The 19,683-nt window shown below is 45.9% G+C and overlaps 1 protein-coding gene across 1 annotated transcript in view; it reads right to left on the reverse strand.

Annotated features, from left to right (window-relative positions):
* WDR11 (WD repeat domain 11) overlaps positions 1-13,815 on the reverse strand; it is a 41,107-nt gene extending 27,292 nt beyond the window's left edge. Inside the window, exons 1-10 of the mRNA XM_023746771.1 lie at positions 13,678-13,815; positions 12,363-12,474; positions 11,596-11,749; positions 10,472-10,645; positions 8,286-8,472; positions 5,492-5,657; positions 4,963-5,077; positions 3,725-3,920; positions 3,138-3,241; positions 123-299 (exon numbers count right to left, since the gene is read on the reverse strand). Of these exons, the coding sequence (XP_023602539.1) occupies positions 123-299; positions 3,138-3,241; positions 3,725-3,920; positions 4,963-5,077; positions 5,492-5,657; positions 8,286-8,472; positions 10,472-10,645; positions 11,596-11,749; positions 12,363-12,474; positions 13,678-13,763 (1,471 nt within the window). The 5' untranslated portion in view covers positions 13,764-13,815. The remainder of the gene's footprint in view (positions 1-122; positions 300-3,137; positions 3,242-3,724; positions 3,921-4,962; positions 5,078-5,491; positions 5,658-8,285; positions 8,473-10,471; positions 10,646-11,595; positions 11,750-12,362; positions 12,475-13,677) is intronic.
* Positions 13,816-19,683: the final 5,868 nt, after the last annotated feature.

The following is a 19,683-nucleotide window of genomic DNA, read 5'->3' on the forward strand; positions in this document are numbered from 1 at the left end:
TCTCTCTCTCTCTCTCTCTCTCTCTCTCTCTCTCTCTCCCCCTCCCTCCCTCCCTCTCTTTAGAAATCCATAAAAATGTCTTAATAAACAAACCAACAAACACAAACAGGTCCAATACTCACCAACAGCAAGCAATGGCTGATACATCTTGATGTTTTTTGTGGTCAACGGGGGACACATACGGACGGTAAATGGTGGTGCGGGCAGTCCTGAAATCAGTCCCGTGAGCAGGAATTTGAGGTGCACTTCCTGCAGAACGGAGCCTTTGGGATGGTCTTCCCCAGCAATCGCGCTTTGCCCTGATTGGTAATCAATAGCGATACATTAATTGTAGTGCGTGCGATCTGCAGTGGGAACGCTCTGCAGGCCTAGAAGAGCACTCTCAGGTCCGGAGGGTGAGCGGGGCACTGTGGGCTGAAGCAGGACAGTGGCCCTGCCCTTGGTGTGGGCCTTGCCATGCCCTGCCTGGCACCTCGAGGCAGACACTCCAGGGCGTGCTTCCAGAATGGCCAACCTGTCTCCTAAGAAACAGTTTCAGCCAAAGCTCCTGGAATGAGGGCACCAAACACCAATCAGGGGGACGCGGTTAGAGGGCAGTTTCCGTGGAGTGACTCTGTCGATGACGTGGTAAAAGGCACCCAGAATCAGTAATCCCACACAACAGGTTCAAGAACTCACTTGGATTTCTATAAGAAATCTTACAAAATTTAAGCTTTACAATTAACCCATTATATGTAAATATATAAAATAATGTATATTGCATATAACCTGCAACTGTCAAAAGCTAGGTATTAAATGGCATAACTTTCAGATATAACATTCATACTTAGGAAACCAAGTCTCCAACTAAAAAGATGACTCCACTAAAAACGAGTGTAACAAATATGAATCTGAAGACTACAACAAAAGCAATACTGTTTACTAACAAGGGTAACAAGCTTTCTTCCTATAAACCACTACTGATGACTGGATTAAAATGTCAAAAATACTACAGTAAAGAATATGTGAGTGCACATATGAATACACACATACATATACTGTTTAAGGGAAAAATGTAAATACTAGGAGTGTGTGCTAGGACTCTGAATAGAATCTTTCAAAGCTACGAAGTTCTTTTAATAAGAAGTTGTTTTAAAATCCGTAAGACATACAGAAAAAAATGGCCATCAATTTAATGCAAATAAAGTGATCCCTTAGGATCAGTCCTACAATTAGTATCAGTTTTTGGTTACAAAAGACGGATCCAAAGGAATGAGAAGTTCACAGGCAGCTATACGCTCACCACCCCCAGCACCGTGCAGCGACTCCTGAGAACTGCCACACGTCTGTGCAAACACCTACGTCTGTGCAAGCACCTTCCACACGTCTGTGCAAGCACCTTCCACACGTCTGTGCAAGCACCTACGTCTGTGCAAGCACCTTCCACACGTCTGTGCAAGCACCTTCCACACGTCTGTGCAAGCACCTTCCACACGTCTGTGCAAGCACCTTCCACACGTCTGTGCAAGCACCTTCCACACGTCTGTGCAAGCACCTTCCACACGTCTGTGCAAGCACCTTCCACAGCAGCAATTCGCTGCAGGGCAGGGACGGCCTTAATAAGCAGCAGCTTTTACCCAACGAACAGAAACCAGGCCTCTGTATTTAACTGAACTGCTCTCAATGATCATTAAGTACATAGTGAATTCCAAATTAAAAATTTAATTAAAAGTTTTAATTAAAATGTTTTCAAGTAACAAAGCTTTGTTTAATACTTTTAAATCAACTACAGTCAAGAACGAGTGCACAATCTATATCCTTTTGTCTCCTGAAAGTGTAATTTATATCGCTTAGATCCCTAAACAGCATAAAATCCCAGTGTCTTTCATATTACCAATTAGTTCTGTGCATGTGTGTGTTTGTAATTCCTTTCAATTTAATATTTTTATCAAGTGCAGACAAGGTCAATTAACTCAGAAATTGTGTTACTGATAAAATGCATTTTGCAAAACGAGTCTGTGTCCAAACCTCTTTACATGGATTTATGCCTGGAAGGTAAGAGGGAGAATCTGAGATATAAAAGCGTCTTCAGGAGCCATGAGAAAGCCGAGGCTGGAGGGTCCGGTCCTGCTGCGGTCACAGTGGAGCAGCCAGGACTGGAGGCCACGGCCAAGGAGCAGGCTCCAGACCAGGGGAACAGGTTCACCTTTGGCTCTGCCACTTACTGGCTGTGTGGTTCTAAGAAAGTTCTTAAAATCTCTCGGGATCTCAGTTCCCACAAACATGAAATGGACATAATATCATCTACCTACAGAGCATTTAGCACAGCACTTAACCTAATACTGAGCAACCAATAAATGTCCTCTCTGATTAAAATTAATAAGTGCCTAGCTGCTGTGGCTCAGTGGTTGAGCATCAACCTATGAACCAGGAGGTCAAGGTTCGATTTTCCGTCAGGGCACATGCCCAGGTTGTGAGCTTGATCCCCCATAGGGGGCGTGCAAGAGGCAGCAGATCAATGATTCACTTATCATTGATGTTGCTATCCCTTCATCCCTCTCCCTTCCTCTCTGAAATCAATTAAAAAATACATAAAAAAGATTAATAAGGTAATGCACTTTTCTTATATATCATCTCTCAAGCATTTCAACAAAATATCCTACTAAATAATAGCGATTTTCAATTACATTATGGAAGAACAAATAATGATACAGAAAATCCTTTATAAACCACAGCTACAATTTTAAAAGAATTAGACATCAAAATTGCTTGGCATACAGTATTTACAATTTCTAGTTGTATAATATTTGAAATCACAAATCTTTATTCTTCGTTTAATTTATACTGGCCCTATAATAATGAAATAAGTTGGAAGCAATATTTTAACTGCAAATAAATATTTGAAAGTAAGACTCACCAGTATGTAAACAAGACAATGTATGTCTCAAGTTAAAATAATTGTTTCCAACCCTTCTCAGTTCTTTATTATTCCTCCAGGAAATATCACTGTGTACCTGGGACACACAAAGCTCGGGCTCTCTACATGGCAGTGTTCTCAAGTATTAACTTTGACTTTATAATTGCAAATCAGTGAGACTATTAGTTTTGCCCTTTAGAAAGAATCCCAACAGGAAAGTCAGAGAACAACAAAAGCTCACCGATCATGTTATCCAGAGAGAGGTCGGGGAGTTTGTTCTGCAGCACCCCCACCGGGATCCCACAGAACGACACTGGGGAGTACAGAGGCGACACGCCGGAGCCACTGCAAGGACACGGTCATTAGCTGCTTCACAGACGTAAAATCTGCATCACATGACAGCAACTCACCAACCACAAGTTCAGGTCATGGCATTCAACTTTTCTTACCCACAAGTGAAATACCTCTAGCAGGTTTACATAAAGTATTTTTTTTTAATTGATTTTGTACAGACAGGAAGGGAGTGGGATAGAGAGTTAGAAACATCGATGAGAGAGAAACATCGATCAGCTGCCTCCTGCACACTCCCTACTGGGGATCGAGTCGCAACCAAGGTACATGCCCTTGACTGGAATCGAACCGGGGACCCTTGAGTCCACAGGCTGACGCTCTATCCACTGAGCCAAACCGGTTAGGGCTACATAGTCTTAATTATCACTTTAAAATATTTTAAATATCTTTAAAAGTCTCTGCTATTTTTACATGATTCTGGCAATTTTTTAAAAAAAGAAACAGAAAACAAAGGAACAGCCCTACTGACTGACTGACCTGTTCCGTGCACTTCGATTGCAAACGGCAGACTTCAGCTCCCAGACCATGACCCTGCCGTCGCTCACCACCAGGGCCGCGGCGTTCTCGTTGACGGGGCAGCACACCATGCTGAAGGGGCGGACGGTCTTCGTCACGCGGATGGCGTCGCACTGGCTGCGTAGGTCGTAGGTGAGCTCCTGGACGGGATCTGCATCTGAACACAGTGATGCCTTCTTGTCGACATCAGGAAGCAACCACATCACCATCACTCGTAATTCCTTTAATTTAAATAAAACCTCCACCAAGAAGGTTATCAGTCCTTCACTAATGAAAATCTGTCAAGAATGGCTTCTCTTTCAACAATTTCATCAGAATATACAGATAATTACCTTATTGATTGTCTACACCAAGTTTCATTTCCAAAATGACAATTATAATCAAGATAGCTTGTTTTTTGCCCTAGCTGGTTTGGCTCAGTGGATAGAGCGTCGGCCTGTGGACTGAAGGGACCCGGGTTCGATTCTGGTCAAGGGCACATGCCCGGGTTTCCAGCTCGATCCCCAGCAGGGGGCGTGCAGGAGGCAGCCAATCAGTGATTCTCTCTCATCAATGATGTTTCTATCTCCCTCTCCCTTCCTCTCTGAAATCAATAAATACATATATATATATATATATATATATATTTTTTTTAAAGATAGCTTGTTTTTTAATATTTCTAAAATAAAGAAAAGGCTCTGAACGGTGACATATGATTACATCATGAACAGTGCACTACAGACCATCCTAATTTACATGTCTGTAATAAGCCTGCAAATAACTGTACTTTACAAAAGATGTTAACGTTACTCTCAACTGTATGTAGTGCAGGACTTCACAAAACAGAACTGTGCTTCTCCAGGGTAAGACTGAGACTGACAACGCAACGACCTGGGGCCTTACTTACCTGTCACTTTCCAGGGAAACTCCTGAAGCAGAGGAAAGGTCAAGGGAGGAATAAATGTGCCCACCAGGCTGGGCTTGTGCTAAAGAAAAACTCACAGAAGATCACATCTCCTCGGCCCCTGGAAGCCACCAAGGAGTGACAATCGGTACGCAGGGGCACTGCCGTAACACCGGGAGACGTTCCAGGCCTCACAGCGTAACACACTCTACTTTCTCAAGGCCAGGACTCTCGTTAACGCTAAGATTGGCTGGTACTTGCTTTACAAAATAATTCTGAAAAAAAGTAATTAACATTACTGTAGACAGAAACTCACCTGGTTCCTCGTTTGAAGTGGTGAAAATACTATTATAAGATCTTCGAACACGTAAAGTTATGCAACCATTCTCATGTAGGCAAAATAAACCATCTCGCTGAAAGCAGGGTATTACCTTTAAACAGATGATTCATTTATTTTTTTAAAACAAAATAAATTAAAAAGTATATACTGTGGAATTCAAAAGTTCGTATGTAGAGGATATAGGCTAAAAGAAAAAAACAAACACAAAAATATACTACATAGTTCCCAAGTTTTAAAACTAAATGAACATTTAAAAGATCCATTTATAATCATAAAAATTTGTCTTTATCCATGTAACTTAAATAGTTTGGTAAATATCTCCAGATCAGTCAGAAGAATTTCTAGGATACATCAAGTCAATCAAAAGTGTAAGAAAATAAGAAATGTACAACAACGTTGTTAATTTTTAATAAACAGAAAAGAGAGAGTCGAACTAAGGCCCTTTGCGTGGTTAGACTCTTCCCCTACCCCCGACTTCTGGGGAGGCAGAGATAAACGCCGATACCTGCAGAAACGGAACGCCCGTGCGCTCGATCGCAATCACGCCCACGGTCTGGTTCACCTCGAGGTCCAGGACTAAGATCTCGCGGGGATAGAGCAACAGCATGTGGTTCCTTTTGGAAGGCAGATAGGCCAGCTGCAGGCAGTCGTTGAGGGTTATGAACTCAGCACTAAAAAATCAAAGCTGTACTTTAGGCACCAAGAAAGGAGTCAAAGATTTATTCATATCAGGTAAAGCTAATCAAGAACTGCATTTTGTACTTTCCACATGAAACTGTCAATGAGAGCCCTAGGCGGTGTGGCTCAGTGGATAGAGCATCAGGACTGAAGGGTCCCAGGTTCGATCCCAGTCAAGGGCACATGCTCAGGTTGTGGGCTCGATCCCCAGTAGGGGGCGTGCAGGAGGCAGCCAATCAATGGTTCTCTCTCATCTTTGATGTTTCTATCTCTCTCTCCCTCTCCCTTCCTCTCTGAAATCAATACAAATATATTTTTTAAAAAAACTGTCAATGAGAATGTACAACTGTTTATGAAATGACCAACAGAGGCGAGTATCTAAAACTTAAACCTCCACCATGTGCCAAAACCCAAATTATGACAATAATATTGTATAGGCTGAGTGAGATGTGTTTCTAAATATTTAAAAATATAGAGAAGTAAGAGTAAGTCTATGATATACTAGGCATTCACAGGGCAGCAGTTTTATTTTTATTTGCAATTAGAAGTACTAAACAGATGCTGAAATCAAGACTCAGGATAAAACAAAACGTTTAGAGTAACGAGGGACACTGGTCAGTGGACTGTGTGTGGCCTTGGGCAAGACTTAACCAGCCTGTAGATTAATATATAAAATGATATTTACATGTAAATTAAAAATGTATTTGTAGAGCAATTTGTATTTTACCATATTTTTTTTACCATACATTTTACTCTGTCTTCATTTCCTTTTTTAAAGAAAATATATTTATTGATTTCAGAGAGGAAGGCAGAGAGAGAGAGAGAAACATCAATGATGAGACAGAATCATTGACAGGCTGCCTCCTGCCACACCCCCTACCGGGGATCGAACCCACAACCTGGGCACAGGCCCCTTGGCCTCCTGGCTCATCGGTCAACACTCAACCACTGAGCCACACCAGCTGCGATTCTTTTCCTTTTAAGCTGCCTGAAATCTTTTCTGAAACAAAGTAGGGCAATTTACTCACTTATCATAGCATTTTCTTCTGTGTAAATAAAAGATACAAAACTCCATGAGGACTTTAAAAGATTGTTAGTCTCAACAAAGCATTTTAGTAATCTGTGATTATTGCTTATACTTAGTCATAACCTTTTTATAATAAATATATTTCAATAGGAATAGGCATGCAGTTATATTCTATTTTCTACATAATAATACTATTAAAAGGTTCTGAAATTTAAAATAAAGTTAGATGAGAGGACTAGCGAGAGGAGTGTGGACTGCATTAACGCCCGGCCCTGCCACGTCCCGTTGGGTGAGCTGAGTTACACTTCAAACAACGTGAGACACAGTTTCCTCATTTATAACACAGGCCCAGTACCGCTGCCCAGGACTGTAGCAAGATTAAAATATAATAATGTATGTGAAAACCCAAAGCACTTCTACTTGAAGGTATTCATAATTCATTCCCCTAAACTCAAGGTGAACATGATTCATATGAGAAAAAATGTAATATATATAAATCATAACTTATAAAACTACTCAGACTACAAAATAATTATTTCTTTATGAGACAGAATCAATGAAAAATAAAGTTCTCATGAGCTATTTAGGGAGCTATCTTAAATTATTTTGGCACAAGGTGGGGGATAAATTAGTGGACTTAACCAGCCTGTAGATTAATATATAAAAATGATATTTACATATAAATTAAAAATGTATTTGTAGAGCAATTTGTATTTTACCATATATTTTTCAGGTAATTACCACAAAGTCTAGATAGAATAATCTTAGCATATTAAAAGTAAAGGCTCTTTTAAAATAAATGCCAAAAAAAACTGCCAAGGCAATAAAAAATGAAAGTATAATCATGGCTCTATGAAGAAAACAGAAATCTATTTCTAATGCACAAAATTAGTTATGTAAAATAAAATTTTATTCCGTTGCAGTTTCTGATATGAACAATAATAGCTAGGATTTGCCAAATGAATGCTTATTAAGTATCAGCCACTGTGTTAAGTACTTAGATTACTGCATCTATTAATCCTCACAGCAACCCTGTGAAATCCCTTAAAACACTATGTTAGAGATTGGGAGAGTGAAATCTAAGCAAGATCAAAGAATTTTCTGAGTCAGATGGCTACAATTTCCTCTAGAATCCTGGCCCTTAACCAGTATGAGAAACATCTTTACATGCATAAGAAAAATACCCTTATTTTACAGCTCATGGAACTGCACAGCATTTAAGTCAGAAAAATTTATTTAAAATAAAAAGCCAGATCTTGTCCTCAAATTTCAAATATATTCAATGGCCACAATGTTAGAACGTTCATTCATATTTCAAAAGTAAATATCAGAAGTCAAAAATGTTAATCAGGAAAAAATCAGCGGGGGTTGGGGGGGTCGGCACAATGAGTGGAAACAAAGGAGCCATGTTAAATGCTGAGCCTCCTCTCAGGGGAGGAGACAAAAAGAATATTTTTCCTCCGATAAATTCAAAAGTGGAAAGGAGAAAGGGTGAGATGAAGAAAATCAATCACAGTACAAGTTCAAAACTGATTTTTTCAGGAACAGACGATAAACAGATGAATGCTGTTGTCGGCTTCACACTGTAACTTACCTAGGTTTCTCCTGAGTGATTAAGATTTTGACTTTATTAAGAGCCTTCTTAGCCCCCGTGGCGGCAGCCAGTTTGCTATGAGCTGGGCTAGAGTGCGGGCTGGATATGTAGACTTTTTTCCCAGGGCCTGAGGGAGGCTTGGAGGGGGAGAAGTCTGAGATGAACACAATGCCCTCGCTGGTGAGTACTACATGGAGAGAAGCAAACCCGACTGAAGTTAAATCCAGTTTAGCACAGTTTTCTCCAGTATGATTTTGAGAGCAAGGTAACGATAATTTAACAGTACAGAACTGGCAGTGTTTGCAGTCATAACGTAACGGAATGTTCTCCAAGTTGAAGTGAAACAGGTGGCCCGTTACGATTCATCCGAGGCCTCCGAGCTCAGCATTCTAAATTAATGTTTTGTATTAAAAAGATACCAGAGCCCTAGCCGTTTTGGCTCAGCGGACAGAGTGTCGGCCTGTGGACTGAAGGGTCCTGAATTCGATTCCGGTCAAGGGCACATGCCTGGGTTGCGGGCTCAATCCCTAGTGGGGGGTGTGCAGGAGGCAGCCGGTCAATGATTCTCTCTCATCATTGATGTTTCTCTCTCTCTCTCTCTCCCTCTCCCTTCCTCTCTGAAATCAATAAATACATATTTTTTTTAAAAAATAGATACTAGAAGGTTCCTGGCAGAAAAAACAAATGTTTGTTGTTTCAAATTCAGTGCATGGACTTTCATTAAAAACCCTCCCTCATTATATCACATAATTGCAACATCTAAATACTTTTCTGAATATAAAATCACAAAAACCCCATATATACAGGGTGTCCCCCAAAAATGTATACACACAATGTAGATTCTATTACATTTCAAAAATGAAATGTATTTTAATAAACACTGCCTTTATAATTATTCAAAGTGTGTATACATTTTTCAGGGACACCCTATATACACATATACATGAGGCTCTGCCCATCACACTTAGCTAGGTTCAAATATTTGACTTGATGATATAAATTTGTGATTATCATGAACTACTCAGTCTAAATATATGTCTTTTTCTTCTTGATCCTCAGATGGAATCTTAGGATGTCTAGGGAGTTCTTTTTCTCTGTAGATCTGGAGTAAAAGTAGAAAACCAACAGTGGCCTCCACCCAACACACTGGCCACTCTCCACCCCCTTCTCCCTTGTTCCCTCTATCCTGTCTCACTCTGTTCTACCACCTGTAACCTCTAATACACTGGACGTTACCAATTCATTACGCTCTGAGGTTAGACCTGACTCCCTCTCACTAGAACGCAAACTCGATGAGGGCAGGGTCCTTGCCTTGTTTCTCAGATACATTCTAGGCCCTAGAAGAGGCGGCTCCCATAGAGCAGTGATCGGCAAACTGCAGCTCACGAGCCACATTCGGCTCTTTGGCCCCTTGAGTGTGGCTCCTCCTAAGCCTTAGGAGGACCCTAATTAAGTTAATAACAATGTACCTACCTATATAGTTTAAGTTTAAAATATTTGGCTCTCAAAAGGAATTTCAATCGTCGTACTGTTGATATTTGGCTCTGTTAACTAATGAGTTTGCCGACCACTGCCATAGAGTAATAGCTCAAGAAACATCTGTTGGATAAATGGATAAAAATGTTTTCTAAGTAATTCAGTCATAAAAATATCTAAAAACAAAACCTAATTTATCCTGTTTTACTTTGCACGTTGGTAAAAGCAACTTCTGCAGGAAAAAACTCCCTTGAGCAGCTTCTGTTCCCTGCATGCATCTGGTTAAGGCACTGGTTAGAACAATGCTTTTTTAAAAAGGAAGGGCTGAATTTGGTCAGATTAAATGAAACCCTTAACTCATGTTCTTTAAATGTTCCAGAAAAAACAAGTTTAATTAAATTTGAGTTGGTAACAGCACAGCGACTCTCTCTCTCTGGCTAATCTAATTCTATTCACAAATTTAACACAGTGGAGTCAGCTGCTGAATCAAACATCTAAGTATCAAAACACCTGCCAACGCTGTGGGTTATGACAGCGCCTGCATCAGCAGCTGCAGGTTATGATTCACGCCTGTAGGAGGCGCTCAGAGGTGTGTCTCCCCCTCTGCTCAGCTGTTTGGACAGTTTTGATATAGAACGCATGTGACATGTATACAGTGTTAACTATATGATAAACACCTCAACTCATTTTCCACAGAAACCATTACTCACAAGTTAAATGGGAGGAATCGAACGGGTCGAAAGAAAAGGAAAGGATGTTGTCTGCGTAGCTCTTCTTCCAGAGTTTGGTGCCGGTGTCCGCATTCCAGAGCACGATGTAGTTTGGCGGGTGGATGGCGAGCAGCAAGTCTCGGGAGGCATCTTGGCTCCATAACCACTGAACGTCTGCAAAGACCAGACAAGGGCAGAGCTCAGTGATCACCCACCTCAAAACACGTGCATGCTGACTGGCCTTGGTATTTAGTAGTGTGCTGTTTTTTACATAATCCTTAAAATCTTAACGATCCTCCCACGCAGTGTAGCATATGTGTGTCTATGTGTCAAGACTGCAGAGGAAAGTTAATTTTATATAAAAATTAGATGCGTGGACATCAGCATCTCAAGGTCAAAATTGGCAAGTAATCTGAAATCTTACTTCAAAGAAAATACAAGGCTATCTGCAGTAATCAATACTTAAAACTTTATGTCAAAGACTGTCCGGGCATGATCTCTGGTGCCGGGCTTTCCTAGTGTTTTTGTGGAATTATTTAATGGGGCTTTGCAGTCTCATGTTTTTTCACAACAATAAACAAGATAAATATCTAGCTCAGTACTTAGAACATAGTAAGTACTCAATAAGTATTTTTTAAACTGTCATTTTTAAAAATTCACTCATTCAAAACAGCCCATCAGTCAAAGCCTTGAGTTCATAGCATACTCTTATTGGTTTTAAGACAACAAACACACAAATTATCTATATAAAAATGAAAATAAAATTTTGATGTCTATTAATGAAAAGTAAGCACCGAGGGCTAATATAAAATAGCAGTTTGGCCAAGTTTACTTATCCTGTAGCTTAATTTACAAGATTGTTTGTAGCAGCTTAATTTTTCTCATCAAGCATGACTGAGGCGGATGTTGAAATTAATGCATTTTACCAAAACTCAAATCAGCTGAGATTTGAGGAAATATGCCCAGAAGTATATTAATAAGGATAAAAAAAACCAACTAGATTCAGATCCGGAGACCAGGCTGAACACAATCAAGAGCTACGTGGGAAGGGATGGGATTAAATGAAGGGGGGACACACTAAGAGGAAGGGTAGGAATGCAAACACAGAGCCAGCCTCCCCTCACCCTGGATGGGCTTGGCGTGCTCTTGGATCTCACACTGAGCCACTCCGGCCGCCACATCCCACACGATGATTTTCCCGTGGACGTCGGCAGAAGCGAGGCGCAAGGAGTAGGGCGAGCCGAGGTTATGGTGGTAATTTTCTCGGGCCCACTTAACCTGCATCAAGAAGAAAGAGGGTCAGGGAAACACTTGCGCTGGATGAAATTAAACACGTGTGTCCCGTCCTTGAGCCGTAGGCACCTACTTCCCTTTGTGTATATTCGTCCTCTTTCCTGCCCTGCTCCTCCCCACATTTTTTATGTGCTTACCTGCAGCCTAGAGGGCCCTGAAACGAAGACTTCCGTGATCCTCCCCAGATCCCGACCGCTAGGTCATATGCAGCCCCTTGGTCTCCCCACAGTGCATTAGCACGTCTCACTCATCACACCGTATTGTTTTCATCTTCCTCGCTAGACAATGAGCTGTTTGACGGCTTTCATCTCTCTCCTGGGTGCATGCTAAGTGCTCAGAACTAATAATGAATGAGAGGCCCAGCAAATGACAGCGTTGGTGTTTCCCATCAGCTTTGAAGTCACCTCAGAACCAGCATTTCATAGCTCATCCTGGAAGGACATTAAGTCATATGCGTGGAAGGAGTAGGTTAACCCCAAATAGATTGTTATAGTTAAAAGCTGTTCAACATGTATACGTATGACTTAATGAGAGTGTGTGATATTTAACACTTTCGAACAGACAACAGGTTACAGGGCCAAAGAGGCATCGGACTTACCTTGACAACATCAGCTTTATGCTTTTCTAAAACTTGGAGCGTCTGGGCAGTGCTGGCATCGACCACCACCACAAGGGAATGGCATCCATAAGCAATCAAACCTTGCCAGCCCCTAACGAAACAGCAATGTGGAAGTTCAAGTAAAACAGAGCAAGAGGCATCCTAGATAAACGACAGATATAAGTATTAATTACCATCAGTAACATTATTTAAGCTCAAAGGTCAGCCTTTTACATGATCTCATTTAAATAAAAGGTTTGGCTGAGCTCAAAAAATGCTTGTTGAAATTCGTGTTTCATTTGGGTAAAAAAGGCTCTAAGAGATGTGCGTGCACACAGAGCCGCGAGGAGGAATAAAGCAACTCCTGTCCTGGGTCCTGGAGGCCACACTCTGCCTCCTCGACTCCTCAGCCTCCAAGCGCCTGGGACCAGGTTGTGCAACGTCTGCGGTCAGTCCGGGTCCTCCAACCCGGGAACCAGGCGGCACTGGTCAGTCCCGGTCCTCCAACCGGGGAACCAGGCGGACACGGACGGTCAGTCCCGGTCCTCCAACCGGGGAACCAGGCGGACACGGTCGGTCAGTCCCGGTCCTCCAACCAGAGAACCAGGCGGACACGGACGGTCAGTCCCGGTCCTCCAACCCGGGAACCAGGCGGCACCGGCCGGGAGGCTGCAGCCCTGGCCAGGCCCCAGCCACCTCCGCCACGGCAGCCCGCTGTGCGCTGGTCACCTGTCCGCTGTCAGAGCCGCAGCGACATTTCACCGTGAAAAGGCGGCGGGAACGCAGGGCCGGTGCGAGGGCGGATGAATGGAGGTCGGGGGCAGGGACGAGAGTGGAGGGAGAGCGGCCGGGCCGGTCAGCGGAGAGGGCCGCGGGGGGCGGAGGAGAGGAAATGGGGTGTTTCCGGCGGGTGTGGGGCAGAGAAACAAAGATGCGAGAAAGGACGGGGCAAATATACGTGCCCACACGAGGCAGTTACTACCCTAGAGCAGCGGTTCTCAACCTCGGCTGCACATTGGAATCACCTGGGAATCTTTGTAAAGTCCTGATTCCTGGGCCTCATCATTAGTAACAAAGAACCAGAATTTCCGGAGGATGAGGCCCAGGAATCAGGATTTTACAAAGATCCCCAGGTGATTCTAACGTGCAGCCGAGGCTGAGAACCGCTGTCTTAGAGCAACAACAACCAGCGCGAAGAGAAACTCTCCGCGATGGGAGGGCGGCACCCCGTCCGGGCGAGGCCGAACGGACCGGGGTGACACCGCGGCCGCTCCCCGTCCCTCAAGCTCCTGGCCTCGGGGCCCGGCGCCCTCACCAGTCCACCGCCGCCTTGTTGTGGGCGCTGAGGGCCCCGGTGAGGGTGCGGGCCGACACCTTGAAATTCACCGTGAGCGGCAACATCGCCGCGGCAGCCCGGGCGCTCGGGGCCGAACGCCAATCCGGAAGCGGGGACCTCTGCACTTCCGCTCCCAACACAGTCCGGGCGGCTCCGTGGGCGTCGCCACTTGGTTCCGCCGGTTCCAAGATTCCACCACCCCTGGTTATCCCTGACCTTGTCCGCCACTCCCGGTTCCGCCTCCTTCAGGTTCCGCCTCCTTCAGGTTCCGCCTCCTTCGGATTCCGCCTCCTTCAGGTTCCGCCTCCTTCAGGTTCCGCCTCCTTCGGGTTCCGCCTCCTTCGGATTCCGCCTCCTTCGGATTCCGCCTCCTACAGGTTCCGCCCCTTGAGGGTTCCGCAGCCCTGAGGGTCAGCAGCTGTGTTTGGGCCTGGGATGGGCCTGGGAAGAAGTGTGTTCCCCTCAGTCACGCCTGTTCTCTCCGCTGTGAGACTGCCGAGGCCTCCGTATCTTGCTGGAAATCGTGAAAAGAAGAGCTAAAAAGGCCCAGGTAGCCCTTCTGCCTTTGGCCAGTTAACTCTGGGCAACACCAGTGCCGGGCAGCGCTGCTCCTGTCGGTCACCGAGGACACGAGGGAGTGGGATGAACTGGATGCAATGGAGAAAGCGGATTAGATTAAGGGCTTGAATATAAAAATGTCTACGAGTGCCACGTCTGGTTTGGAAATACTAGAGAAATAGCGTTACTCCCGAGGCCAGGTGCCGGGGTGCCTGTTGCCAGGTGCCGGGGTGCCTGTTGGAAGAGCTTTCATGTTGCAGTTTCTCCTCTTCGCCTTCCTCTGCTCAGATCGCTTCCTTTATCCCTTCCCTGCAGCACTTTCCAACGGATGTAGGTCCTCGGTCAACAAAAGGGGCAACATATTGGCATTTTGTCCCCCAGGTCCTGTGTCCACCTACCGCTCTTATAAAACAGCTTCCTCGGGGACCACCTGCAAAATCCACTCAGTTAAAGACAGTGAACGGGTCTGGCTCTTAGTTGTTCTCTGGCTCGGCACCCCCTGGCTGCTCCCTGCCTGCTGTCCACCTTCCCTGCTCCACACCTTCCCTCTGATGTGTCGGGGCCACCGAGATGCCCACACCACAGACCTAACGTATCACTCCCTTAAAATTCTTCGGTGCCTCCTGTGACCACCGATGGCTAAATGGCTCCCAACATTCACTCTCCCATTGGAACGTAACCACAATTTGTACCCAGGAGAGATGGCCACACAACTGACCTGCCAGCAGAGCTCATTCCCGGGGCCACTTAGCCTCTGGTGGGTGTGCGTGTCCAGTTATTGACTCTTTTATTCAAACTGGAGGACTTTCTTATTTGATTTCTCCTTCAGATGTTATTAGTTCAAATAAACAGTGTCTTAACATTGTTACTCATGGATAACACTTCCTAAATCCGATTAACCTAACCAGATTGCATCTGATATGTGATCATGATTTCTTAGGGGAAAAAAATGATTCTATTGATTTCTCCTCTTAACAAGCTTGGGCTTTGGTGGAAATAGATTGTGAGACGTTCTCGCAGGTTTAAGAATTCCATTGTCCACTCTTTCACAGAATCCTCTAATTGTTGCAACTAAAAATAATTGCCAATTTGCCACTGTTTCTTTGAATCTCTGAGTGTCATACTTGTGCTTCTACCCAGGGCAGGTGACCGACTTGTAATTTAAGATATAACTCAAGACTAGTGACGTGATTCAAACACACCCTAGAGCAAGGCCTGAGTGTGGACAGACGGAATCAAGCAGCCCGGATGCCAGGAAAAGACAACGCAGGGTCTCCCAGTGCCCTGGCCTTTGCTGAAAGTGCTGCTTCGAGACCATCTCATTGGACTCTTCTGCAACATGAAGAACAATATAAGAACTTAAAAATTGTATCCATACTCTTCATTCGCTAATGTAATTATTTCTGTGTTTACACATTTCTCCCAGTTCTTGCCAAATGAAGATATGTTTTACATAGTTGCATAATACACGTACATCTTCAGTTCTTATTTGAACAGTCTATCAGAATCATATTTACACTATTTAAATCTGATCATAATTACCAGTTGAATGATTTCACAATATTTGGTAGAGTGGATATACAAGTTATTTAGCGTTTCCATGGGAGGCACCCGGGTGGAGGGGAGAGACTGCCACAGACCACGCCCCACCTCCAGGCCTGACTGGACACCACGCCAGCGGATCCCTGCGAAGGCGGCCCCTCCCTCCGAGGGATGCGCTTTTGAGGGTGAAGTCAGTGCCCGGGGCTTCCAGGCACATTGATTAGCCGGTCACACCTGGCTTCGCTCGGTGCCCAGCTCCGCACGTCTGCCCCGTGTGCATGAAGGATTGCAGGGGAGAGCAGAGAAGTCATGAATCTTCCTCTGGTCAGAAAGTCAATTCCCTGTGGGAGCCAGGCTTACATTTCACGTTTAAGTGACGGTTTCCCTTTCCCACCCCAACTTCCCCTCCTGTAAAAGGGCAGTGGGTTCAAACGTCCTTATTTGGCGTCTTGCGTTTTCGGGCTGAGCGCTCGCGGCCGAAAGCCAGGAGAGAGGGCGATGGAGCAGCCGTTGTCGGCCGTCACGGTGTCTGTGACTGCGGGATCCGCGTGTCTCTGCTTTGCTTGGCCCCTCAGGACTCCGCTACGTGCTGATATGTTCTTGTCGGGGTTTATTGGCGTTGGTCCACGTGCATCATGGCTCATTCATCCTCCACAGGAGACAGTCGGTACCTTGATGCGAACGTTAGTGATTTAAGGAAGTGATAACAACACACCATCGATTTTTAAATGCGGGGAAATGGTCTGTCCCTGAACAGTACCTGTTTTTCTAAAACAGAGCATGTCAGACGCAGTAAAAGCCTCCTTAAAGCTTTTAACACCACGGGGCTCCCATGGCCCCGGGGTCAAATCTGTCTTCCCCGGCCAGTCCCCCCCCCCCAACCCCGCCTCCTGCATTGTCTCTCCCCCCATCCCCCCATCCATCCTCACTCACCACACGTGTTCACAGAGCACCTGTTAGGCTGGGGCGGGCTCAGCTGGAGGTCGCCTGCCTTCCCCTGACCCCAGGGCTGCAGCAGGAAGCAGGCAGGCCTCCTCGGGGTGAGCCAGCCAGGGTAACGCCTCTCTCTTCTGCTGCTGGCCTTTGTCTACCCTGCTTCCTCTACCTGGACTTTTATTTTTATTTTTTTTTTGGTCCTTCTTTGGTTGGCTCTTCCTCTTCCTCCTGGGGCGCTAGAGAGGCCCTGGGGGGCGGGGGCTGGTTGGCAAATGAGCTTTCTTCCTGTCTCCTCTTCTTGGGGCAAGTCAGTCTGTCTCTCCTGCCCCAGGACTGTCCCGCTGACCAGGGCGTAGCTGCAACACTGCAGGGACCCCCACGCTAACTTCTGTGGGGGTACGGACCCTCCATGGCACCCACTGGGCAGCTGAGACAGGGAAGGGGGGGGCAGGAATGGCTGGGACACAGCCTGTGACCCTCAGCTTGCAGGGGCTGAAAGCATGTCCTGGTTGAACCAATGGATTTGCCGTAGGTAGGAAGTTGCCCTCCACGTGTGCACACGGAAATGCCACACTAAGTAACTGCAGCCACCTCTGAGCTCCCACCAACCCGACTGGTAGGGTCTGCAAGCCCCTCCCCACATGACAATCTCTCTGGTTTTAATGGGAGATCAGAATCGGTCAGTGGCAACCAGGAAACCCACTTTGCAGATGGACAAACGGAGGCATGTGGTGCCGGGTAGAAGTGTGATGAGAGAACCGGGCGGAAGCAAAGCCCGCCCTGAACTCAGCCTGTGAGTCCCCGGGGCTGTGCGGCTTCTGACCGTGTCTCGGGCGGCAAGTGCGAGCATCAGACGGCGCTGGGAGGAGGTGAACCTGGTGTCATTTCCCCTCGAGTTTCACTTTAATCTGGGCCGTCACTCGGACCAGCACTGTATTCTGTTCCGAACGTGCAGCTCCTCACGCTGTCCATTCAGAGTCCTTTGCTCCTGAAACCAACGTGTAGCTCACAGAGGATGCAGTGCTGCTGGTCTTGCTTCCATGTAACTTAGAAAGTAAATCGAATCACTATCAGCAAACCCTGGGGCCATGGTGCTTGCCTTTAAAACAAATCACCTGCCCTTCCACCTCTGGTTCTTCAGCGCGGGTTTATTTTTAGAGCAGCGGCCTTGCCGTCCTTTTGGAACGTGGAAAGGTTGTCTGCTGTCTGTGCCCCAGATCCTGACCCTCCATCTGATTTTCCGTAATTGAGGGCTGTCTCGTCCATGTCCCTTCCCGTCTCTATTTCCATTCTCTCCCTCTCTGCTTCCCCGCGCTGCTCTGCTGCTGGCAATGGAGGCAGCCAGGTGCACTGCGAGATCTAATTGCCGGGAGTTATTGAGAGCATTTAATTCACATAATTGTGTTTGATTAGAAAAGAATGACTAAATCTGGGATCGAATCTGCTGAGGCATAACTATTTCAGGGCTCGTGATTAGGGACTTAAATATGACTGGGCGATTTCTTCTGCCTGTTTGAGGCATCTATTTTCACTTATAATGATGAATCTCCTTGTAAAACCCTCTAAGACAGTGGTTCTCAACCTTGGCTGCACGTTAGAATCACCTGGGAATCTTTTTAAATCCTGATTTCCGGGCCTCATTCTCCGGAAATTCTGTTTCTTTGTTATGGGGTGGGGCCACAACATTAGTAACAAAAAAACAGAATTTCCGGAGGATGAGGCCCAGAAACCAGGATTTTACAAAGATTCCCAGGTGATTCTAATGTGCAGCCGAGGTTGAGAACCACTGCTCTAAAAGGATCGCATTTTATCCTTCCCCGGGGGCTGCACGTTTTCAGTGATATGATCACCTTAACGTTTAATGTTTCTGGTGCTTTTCCATCATCTGTTAAGGTTGGAAGCGGAGCCCGAGGCCCACATGACCTGGCCAGAGCGTGCTGGCAGGAGGCGGCCCCTTCCCTGGCCCTCAGGTTTCAGGGCCAAGTCTCCTTCTGTTGCCATGGCAATGCCCAGTTATCCCTGAATCTGCTTTTCCGTTTGTCTTCAAAAAACCTGGGAATGAAGCGCCCAGCCTCCCGGAAGCAGGGCAGGGCAGCTTGTCATTCAACACTTTCTGCAGAAGGAGGCGGCGAGGAGCTCCCATCGGAAGCTGGCCACTGCACAGTCCTGGCCTTTACCCGACAACCTGTTCCCTCCGACCAGCGGTTCTCAACCTGTGGGTCTCGACCCCTTTGGCGGTCGAACGACCCTTTCACAGGGGTCGCCTAAGACCATCCTGCATATCAGTATTTCCATGACGATTCATCACAGTAGCAACATGACAGTTATGAAGTAGCAACGAATATAATTTTATGGTTGGGTCACAGCATGAGGAACTGTATTTAAAGGGCCACAAGGTTGAGAACCACTGATCTAGTGGATTCAAACATAACTCCTGGGCCAGGTCATTACAGGGGCTCTTAACTGCTGTCTCCCCGAAACCAGCGCCAGCCACGTGCCTTCCCTCTCAGCTACAGAACGTGTTTTCCTCCAGAGACGCTCCTCAGCGGCTTAGACCCGGGGAGTGAGGACGCCACCGGCCAGCCGCTCCGGCTGCAGAATAAACGCGTTCCATAGGCATCACCCGATTGCTCTGACATTGTGACCGTCCTGCCAGTTTTCTTCATATAATTTGAAATAAAAGAATCATTTCTGGTAGGAAAATAGGGAGGAAAGGCTCCGGGTCAGGGGGGGTAAATGGGAAACAGCTCATTTCAACACCAGCTGAGCCCCCACACACACCCCGGCCCCCAGGCCGGTTCTGCCTTTGTAGAAAGTTGCCTGGAGACAAGGACCACAGCTCTGGGCTGGGTGTGGAGAGAGGCAGGCACTGGGGCTGCGGGAGCTGTGGGGACCTGGGAGAGTTTTCAGATCTGAATCCACACTTTCTCCCTCCAGACGGTTCCTGAG

This window comes from Myotis lucifugus, unplaced genomic scaffold (assembly GCF_000147115.1).
Source record: "Myotis lucifugus unplaced genomic scaffold, Myoluc2.0 scaffold_730, whole genome shotgun sequence".
Lineage (NCBI taxonomy): Eukaryota > Metazoa > Chordata > Mammalia > Chiroptera > Vespertilionidae > Myotis > Myotis lucifugus.